General features: G+C 43.0%; 1 protein-coding gene across 1 annotated transcript in view; it reads right to left on the reverse strand.

Annotated features, from left to right (window-relative positions):
• Positions 1–7,104, reverse strand: part of LOC113213966 (pancreatic triacylglycerol lipase-like) — a 58,098-nt gene extending 50,994 nt beyond the window's left edge. Inside the window, exons 1-3 of the mRNA XM_052273127.1 lie at positions 6,988–7,104; positions 5,016–5,104; positions 23–168 (exon numbers count right to left, since the gene is read on the reverse strand). Coding sequence (XP_052129087.1) covers positions 23–168; positions 5,016–5,104; positions 6,988–7,029 — 277 coding nt within the window. The 5' untranslated portion in view covers positions 7,030–7,104. The remainder of the gene's footprint in view (positions 1–22; positions 169–5,015; positions 5,105–6,987) is intronic.
• Between the last annotated feature and the right edge of the window lie 2,444 nt (positions 7,105–9,548).

Here is a 9,548-nt window from a genome sequence, read left to right on the forward strand (position 1 = left end):
TTAGAAACCATGCCTTACATACCATTGGTGACCGTTTGTGAGCTGACATCTGATGGGCTCTGGAGTGCACCGTGAATGTACAGAACTGTCTGTTTAGATTTAACAAAGTCCCGGTTTTGAAGTAGGTGTGCCTCGTTCCCTACTTTGTAGGATGTATTCGTCCCTTTTCTGCCAACATCATGTATCATATATTAAAAGACTCTTAATTTTATGAATAATTAATGTTTTCTATTTCCATGCTGCATGACCTAATAATAATTTTATAATTGGATAAACATGATAAAAACAATGTCTCATTTTTGGACGGAAAAGGGAAAACTTTGAAGGGAACTCCTATATTTGAGGAAAACTCCCCCGATATCTCGCCTCAGATTATGAGGAATCTTTTCAAAAAAAAAAAAGGAGTAAAAATCCATCTATTAATGAGACTTCCTCGAAATCATAGAATATTCGTCAACCGAGGGAGTTCCTCAAAGTTTTCTCTTTTCCCTCAGAAAACCGTTTAACCGTAGAGTGAGTGCCGATTTCCCTTTCGTAAACGACCTAAATCGTATGTTGTACAGTGCCCCCCCGTACTTCCACTCTCAATCCGGCGCACTATCACCCTCCTCGCCAAGTTAATGCCTTCCACACACTTGAGTTCTTACAAGGGAACCTGTTTAGGCGTAAATCTCCAAATTTTGTTGAAACTCGGAAAATTGAAAGGTATTATACTAGAAGTCGGATGGCACTTGAAATTTTTCCTGAACCTCACAGTTACTAGGGGTTTACTTGGACCTTACTGTGTTTTTTGTCTCAAATATATAAATGGAAGGTAGTGACGGTAGAACTACCAAAATGTTCGGAGGGGGTGCTCGTGCTCAGCCAGCTTCTCGAAAGAGAAAATTTAAAGAAGAGTATGCGGAGAGAGCGGTCGCGTGACCAGTCCACCAATCCCTAATCACTATCGGAGTTGCGAGAAATTCCTGGCAGGTATGTACTATTTTTACATCGCTTATAGCCTTGTTCGGATTATCTACCGCATCCGGAACCGGAACGTGGTCCAGGACTTCGCGAACTACGACAACGTGGTGGACTACTTGAGGACAACAGACCACCACTTCCAGCTGTGGTGTGCTAGTACGACTAATTAAAATTTTGGGATACACTGCCTGTGCGAATTTTATTTTGGGAAAATAAGTTTTGGGAATATATTATTGGGAAGAAAAAATTTGGGAAAAATTACAATTGGGAAAAGTGACCGGGAACCCCTCTACCGCTTTGACGGTACAAAATAGAGAAAAACGGACAACATTTTCGCCCAAAGGGCGCTACTTTCACGAGTTACCCCTCAGAACACAGCTTTACATTTTTCAAAAAATACTCCTTCCGTACATAAGGAAAAACTAAATGTAAGTTTCAGGAAAAATTTCAAGTGCCATCCGATTTCTACATAAATAACCTCCAATTTTTTCAAGTTTCAACGAAATCGGAGATGTTCACCTGAAAAGGTTCCCTTGTTAGTCTGAAACATATTGTTCCAGGTTGTGTTTTGGAGTTCAAACGGTTCAGTTGATGTAAACTTACTAGGAAAGTAATATGACTTCCAAGTCGATACATGTTGCTTGTAATTTTATAACACGATTCACTGCAAGACGTTTTTTTAAGAATGTTTTAAACATATTGGAAAATGGTCATGAACTTTTGACCCACATTGCAATTATCAAACAGTTCCCAAGATTATCTCTAGCAGAGGGATAAAAGTCCCTCCCCCCCCCCCCCCGCGCCTCTGCTCTCTTATTGTACTGTTGACAAGCACTATTAAAACATCTGCTCAGAGATTGCTATCGTACATTTGTTGAAAGATTAAATGTTTTAATGCATTCAGACAATTATGCCATCAGAGGAAGGCAGTACATCATGTTAGCATGTATTATTTAAATCTAATCCACTCAATGAGATATAAATAACCTAACTCTCCTGAGCTATCATACAGGGTGGGTGATCCGCGCCGTGTTTTTTTTTCTGCTTATGCTTTACCGGATTCATGCGTGCGGGCGGGCTTGCCCAGGGGTCTCAGACACGCGGCACGCGGGCCGCAAGGGCCGCACTGGAGAGAGATGGAGCTATGTGATCGCAGTGAGTGCAAGTGAGAGGTCCGACTCGTGCGGCCCGCGTGACCTCACAGTATGAGACCCCTGGGCTTGCCTATCGTCGCTCGCCATGGCGCCTTACGGCCCCGTGCGAGTATGCAACCCGTCCGCACGCATGAATGCGGTACAGTATAAGCAGAAAAAAATCACGGCGCGGATCACCCACCCCAGGTCTTAGTACTTAAACAAAGTTAGGCTTATAATTTCACACTCAAATTGAGCGATGTTAAATTATTAATACCAGGTTAGAGGGATATCTAAAAATTAATACTATCACAGAGAGAGGTTTAAGACTTATTGCTCAACACAGGCAATGAAAGGTTGTCTCGCTTCTTTGAAGCAGGGTTGTAAACGCTAATGTAACGGGTAGCGACGTTACGACCTTGGTTACGACATTTTCCTTAACGTTATATCAACGTAAACGTGCGACGTTAATTTTTTTAAAGCCGGGAAAACGTAACGCGTGTACGTTAACTGGTTCCCGTAAAGTCTTATCGACGTTGACGTTAAATCAACCTTCACATGCGTCAAAATTTGGGCAGCTACGGTCAGTTTTCTTGAGCACCCCTATCACGAGAAAATACCGAAGAAAGCCGAGCCTCTAGACGTGCTAAAACAAGATCTTTTTATACGTAAAGTATTTTTTTCTTGATATTTCTTATTCTGAAACAGCCATTTCTCTAAATTTTCGATATTTTACTTTTTTTTTATTGTTCTGCATTAACGTCGATGACGTTACGACGTTTAACGAAACGTAACGCGTTACTTTTTCGGGTTTCGAGGGTTTGTTTTTTGTAGAGGTGGTTTCGCAGAACTAATCAAAGGCACTCTCGTTTTCGGCGGCCTCTGTCCGAAAAGTTTGGGTCGGAAAATATTTTTTTTTCGTGAAATTGGTTCACCGACCAAGTGGTTTCAAGCTTTCAACTGGAAAAAAGTCGTGACTTTCTTATTTACCTTGGCAATAGGGGGCCAAAAGTAAGGAAAAGTGTAAGAAGCATATGGGCCCAGACCGACAGCACCCTACCGATTGCGCGGCGCACACTTGGGTTGCCTACCTGCAAGGCGCTTGTCTCGGGTCACTGGACGTGGGCGGCCTTGCCTACATAACTGGCGGTTAATGAAGGCTCCTTTAGCGATTGGCATCAACACCACCCCCTAAAGCCCAATGTCGTTTATAAACGACGTATGCTTTTTACGCTTTTCCTTTCTTTTGGCCCCCCATTGCCGAGCCAATTTGATAGTCACGACTTCTTCCAGTTGAGAGCAGGCAACCACTTGGTCGGTGAACCAATTTCACAAAATAAAACAAAAATATTTTCCAACCCAAACTATTCGGACAGAGGCCGCCGAAAACGGGCCCGGAGCAGATTGGAGGAGGCGCTCCTTTACATTGTTGTTCTTATTTTCAGGGACCCAATACGCATTTTTCTCAAGTGACATGCCCCATTAGAGTATTTTGATATGTCTTGGTGGGTAGTGATCAATTTCCGATCAAATTCGGCGCCTCGGAGGGCGATTGGCACCCTTACCACCCCCTAAGGCCCAGTGTCGTTTATAAACGGCATATGCCTTTTTAAACGGACCCGTTTCTGCCAGCCAGTTGGGCGGAGGGGGGGGGGGCGTCATGATTCAACAGCACCTGTTGAGCAGCTCCACACCCACGCCCGGGTGCCAGAGCAACAATGGACACCTTGCTCGCTGAGTAGTCAGCCCCCCGCGCGCGCTGCCCAGCGCTCATGCCAAAAATTGTGTTCAATTATGAAAGTAATGATTAATAGGCTAATTCAAAAAAATATCACGCAAAAAAACACATCGAGAACAAGAACAATGCAGCGAGCAGGCATGAAATGCCTACATGGCGTCCAAAAGCAGATTGTACAAGTGAGAGGGCGCTATGACGCGGCGCAAATTTCTATTCAAAAAATTTTGCTCGAAACTGTAAAATAGAAAATTTTCTTTTCTAAGGGTCCGTTTATGGTTCACAAGAATTGTTAACGTTTTTGCTTTCCCTTACTTTTGGCCCCATATATTGCCGACGTAATTTGTTAGTCACGACCTTTTCCAGTTGTGAGCGGGCAACCACCTGGACGGTAAACCCATCCCACGGAAACAAAAAATTATTTTCCGACCCAAACTTGTCAAACAGAGGCCGCCGTAAACGGGACCGGAGCCGATTGGAGCAGGCGACCCTCTAGACGGTTTATACCATTTCCCGGGTCCCAAGGGTGAAAATGCGAATTATTTTTTTTCATATTACTTACATTTGAGTTGATACCCACACAATGACACCCAATTTTGATCAAAAAGCCAGCATATTAGGGATAGCCAAATTTTCTATACCCTTATGCCCGAGGGGGCAATAACTCCCTTTTAAAGTGGACACATGATTCCCGAAATTCTTGATTCCCGGTGATTTCCGTCCGCCAATAATTATTACATGGGTTTTTCGGGGGGTTTTAGTGGTATAAAACGCTTATTTCGACTGATTTGTACTTCTTTCTCTAGTTTCCCGCTTATTCTAAGCGATTGCTATTGATTTTGATCAATTTTTATCCTGGTGATTCCCAGACAGGTGTACACATGATTCCCGGAGTTATTGCCCCCTCGCTTATGCCCCTTGCCGTTTATTAACGACATGTTGGTAATTTCGTTATTTACGGCCGAATTTCGGATTTCTTTGTTGTTCTCGTCTATTTAGGTGGTAAATACGAAGAATTGCAAGAAAAATAATTTTTTGATCGCACCTACTGATCGCGGGCCTTTTTTAAGGGTTAACTCAAATCTCAAATTAACGAAACGAAACGCGTCAAATTTAAATTTTAAAGTTAACAACCCTGCTTTGAAGTAACAAAACTCGCTTTAGTATTTACAGTGTGAACTTACTTTTCAAGGAGAACAATCTTCATGTCCTTGAAGTCATCAGTTGCTTCTTTCGCAAGTTGATCGGCAGTTTTCCCCAAACATGATGCGATCTGAAACAGATTTAATTTTCTGAACAGAAACAGTCAAGTAGTGATCTGCCTTCCAGAGGTTAGACTGTTCCTTCCCTGAGAGCGGCGTTGATCTACAAATCCTTGAAATTTGAGGAGGTTTCTCCTAGACCCTCAACCGATTTCGTCAAATCCTCGCAATCTTCATAAAGAAGGTAAAATGAGGTTAGGATGTCCGTGACTGGACCTACAGTCGGATTAAAACAGGATGACGGGTGACCCCCCCAAAAATCTGCTGGCTACTTCTCCTCAGCAACCGCAGCAAAAGTTCTGCCCTGTTCGTCCTGACCAGACCCAAACAGTCAGTCAACCCCCGCACGTTCCCTAAGACCCGCCCCTTGGTCTCATATTTCAAAAGGAAGAAGCCTTTCAATTTTCGGAATAGCAAATATTTTATTTGGATGTTTTCATGATGGGGTGTATTTTAGGATTAGGTTTCGAAATTTAAGAATTTACGTGCAAACTGCATCTTGATGCGACAATTTCAAGATGAGTTAGCAAATTTTGTGAGTTTACAGATAAGTTTGATTGAAACACTTATTATTCAACATATGACATGTTTGATACGACCCTAGTCATCTGCCGTGTCGCAATTCGCAAAATTTGCCTATTAGGGCTCCCGATGGGCCCTGGAATCTCATTCGCTAACACTCAATGACATTATATTGAAAGCATTGAAAGAGATGCATTTGACTTCCCTCTGGGCTCCTCCTTCTCTCCTTTTGTGTAAGGGGCCACCACCCTCACACTCATGTGTCGCCTCGACCCTTGTTTGACCAGGTGGCCAACTACCACCGCCGATGCACCAGCCTCCTTCCAGTTTGAAGTAGACTGCATCCCACCATTCAGGTTTTGAAAGTAGAAGAGAGGACTCCTTTGCCCGCTCGCCAGGCACGTCGCGGTGTGACAGTATTTCGTGAGGTATCGTAAAACCTGTGCCCTGATATACGTGGTGTCGCGTTCATTTTCCTACTCCTATCCTACTCCCAATCATTTCTATCAACGGTTTTGAAGTGGCAGTCTACCCGCATGGAAAAAAAGCGTTTGAAATTGATCTGCGTTTGGTCACTACGCTAGGTTTCTTCTCGAATGTAACTCTCTGTCAAAACTGTCAGGAAACTGCCTGTGCCCGACTCCCGTGTGCGAAGTGTTTGAAACCATAATGAAACCTGACTCAGCAGCTCTGTGCGAGAACTGTCCGAGATGTGTCTGCGCAACTTGTAACTGCATTCTATCTGACGTGGCTGGGACTTAGGCACTTCCGAATAAGGCTCTTAAAAACCCGACCCGTGGGTACCCGGGCAACCCGGGTCGGAACCGGGTCAACGGGTTTTCCCGGGTACCCGGGGTACCCGGTGGAACCGCGCAAGCAAGAAGGCAATTTGACGTGCTCGTATGTGAAATTGCCTAGCTATAGGCGCAGGGCAGCCGGGTAATACGCCGAGTACCCGCGAAAACCCGTCTACCCGAGAAAACCCGTCGGTTCCTACCCGGGCACCCGGGTAAGCGGGTTTTCCGGGTACCCGAGTAAAAATAAGAGCCCTACTTCCGAATCGAGTTACATTTGAGTTCGTGACTGAATGCAAATATATTTCAAACGCTGTTTTCCATGCGGGTACTTCAGATGTATTATCCATCACAGAGAACCCACCTATACCTACATTTAAATGTAGAACTCTGTCTGAACCGTAAAGCGGGCTTAAACCTTGCATTATTCTTCTATGATCCGGCAGTACGTTACTCTTTTAACAGAGTGTAAGTCCGTTCTCAGTTTTTTTCAGTTGAATAATCTCGTCACAATACCGAATCTCATGCTGGAATATGTACGTTTGGTATTATTCATACTTATGCCTTGCGTCTCTTACCAGCGCAGCCACCACGAGACCACGACACAAAGCCCGCGCCATAATAACATTAACTGTTCTGTTTGTTCGAGCCGTGGTCGTTTTATAGCTGGCAGGTGTCGTGTAACTGAGAACACGTGACTCTTGATGTGGCGCGAGTGACGCCCTCGGCAGTGACGAGTGACGCATCCATGGGGCGACTTTCTGAAAAAGTAATTTGACTCTCGAGGGGTGAACAGCTGGTGTATAACTCGGCCGGGTTACCTTGTATTTCCTGATATTACCAAGTACTGCGTGTTTTCCTTGTATTACCTTGTAAAACCAAGTATATTAACAAAGAACTGTCAGTTTGACTGTGTATTACTTACATTCCTTACACTCAGTCTGTTAGTTAAATTACATTGTGTTACAAGTATTTAGGCTCTGTAATACCTTATATTACACTGGTAAAACAAGCAGGCCCGCCCTTCCGCCCAACGAAGTTGCCAGCTCCGCTTCGCTACGCCGGCAACTCCGTTCGGTGCGGCCCGACCATTATTTCGGTCACACGATTTGCTGAAGAACATGATCAAAGGATGAAACGGGCCTTAGGCCCGCTTAAACCCGTCGTCTTTGAGTTTGCCCCATAGACGCGAGAAAGGGATGTAACAGTGAAGCACCACGACTAAAACCCACCCTTCAGCTTAGAAAACGCTTTTTGAGGGTGTAGGGGGGGGAGGGGTCTTTCCTATTTTGCGGTTTTTAGGCCTTTTTCAACAACTTATTGTTCACTTCGGCAATTTTTAGCTTATTTTCGTCAAACAAAACCCTTTAGCGCCTAAACGGTTAGAGATAGAGCCAAACAGACGACATTTTTCCCTAAAGAACTTTACTTTGACGAGTTACCCCATAGAACATAAAAACAAGTTGCAAGGTGTGCCAAATGAATATGCTACATAATTAATCTGCACTGCAAAAAATTAGAGTTTGATACGGAACGATCTACAGCGTTACTGTAGATGCCGCTCTGAGCCACTGCACCTAGGGTACAAAACGCGGAGTACAGTGTTGCTGTAGCACCGGAAAGCCCAGGTTTTACACGGTACAGTGTACGAAGACGGCTCCACTGTAGACAGTTTTGTTCGCTTTTGCCTGTACAGTGGTCCTGTACATTGCTCCCTGTACCAAATTTTAACCATTAAAACTACAGCGATGCTGTTATTCGAATAACAGACGTTTCTGGAAAATGAATTAGCCGCATTACCTGTCAAAATTTTTTGCAGTGTGCTCGTTCTTTACGGAATTTGTTTTGTATGCTTGCTAGGGCACATTGTTTTTGGTTTTGTGCATGTAACGACTGCAAAGCAGTAGGTAGGCAATCACGTCATGCAGTCATGTGAAATTGGTGGTGGTACGCGATGCTGGTTGGGGTTCTGGTTCTGGGGTTTGAAATGGCGGTGAAGTTTTCTTGCCAGACAGTTCACGGCCCAAAAAAATTGTCCCCGGATTCAATGAAACTTTTTTTGCTTGTGGCATTTTACATTTGGTGTATGCCTATCGTCCTAGGTGGCCCGATTCCTGGGGCAAGAAGACTGTTTTCCCACTTTTGAAAAATAAGGTGAAATGTAAGTAGGGATGGGGAGTAGGCTGGAGCTGGAAGTTGTGAGTTGGCCCAAGCATCTATGAGATAAGAAGATTCAAATACTTTTTTAAAAAATCAATTAAAAAAATACATTTATTTTTAAAATGTTTAATTTGGAATAGCTGAAATGATGTCATCATGTATTTTGTTGAGAAAAATTGTAAAAGTAGCTGATACTAACTTTGATTTATGCTCAACGTTTTGTGACACATGGACTTTTACTTTTTAAGCTGTGGGGATTGCGCCTTCTCTGACTAACTTGTGCCAACTGTATCTCTTCGACATGGCTGGAGTGGATGACTATGAATTACCCATGTTTCAGTTGACATTCTTTCATATACAATAATAGCTCTCTGTCACAATATACTGTATGGACAGTTGTAAGTTCTAGTTGCTACGCTGACTTTTGGTTGTTTTGCTTATCCCAAAAAATTAGACAATTACTTTATTCATAAATAAATATGTTTTACCTTTATTCTCTGCAAATATGTAAGAGCTCAACTAGTCCAAGAGACAATAGCATTTTGTTGTTGCTTTCTTAAAACATAGTACCTTGTGACACAAATATAAATGAGGTAACTGTCTAAAGTTTTTTTTTAAGATCAGCATATTAGAGTGGTTTTGGATAAGCAAAACCCAAAGTTAGCGGAACAATTAGATCTTTTAAATACAGATATATGATGACAGAGAATAGTTATGTTATATAAAAGAATGTCAATTTAAGCATGGGTAGTTCATTTCCATCCTTCCCATCTAAGTCGAAGAGGTTCTGTGGTCGGGAGTTGGTTGGTCAGAGAATGTGCAATCCCCATAGCTAAAAAACTAAAAGTCCACGTGTCACAACACTTTCAGAATAAATCAGAGTTGGTACGAGCTACTTCCAGAATCTTTCTTAGCGAAATCGATGGAGACATCATTTCAGCTATTTCAATTAAAAGATTTCAAAAATTCATATACATTT

Source organism: Frankliniella occidentalis, unplaced genomic scaffold (genome assembly GCF_000697945.3).
Source record: "Frankliniella occidentalis isolate FOCC.00 unplaced genomic scaffold, Focc_3.1 Scaffold248, whole genome shotgun sequence".
NCBI classification, from domain to species: domain Eukaryota; kingdom Metazoa; phylum Arthropoda; class Insecta; order Thysanoptera; family Thripidae; genus Frankliniella; species Frankliniella occidentalis.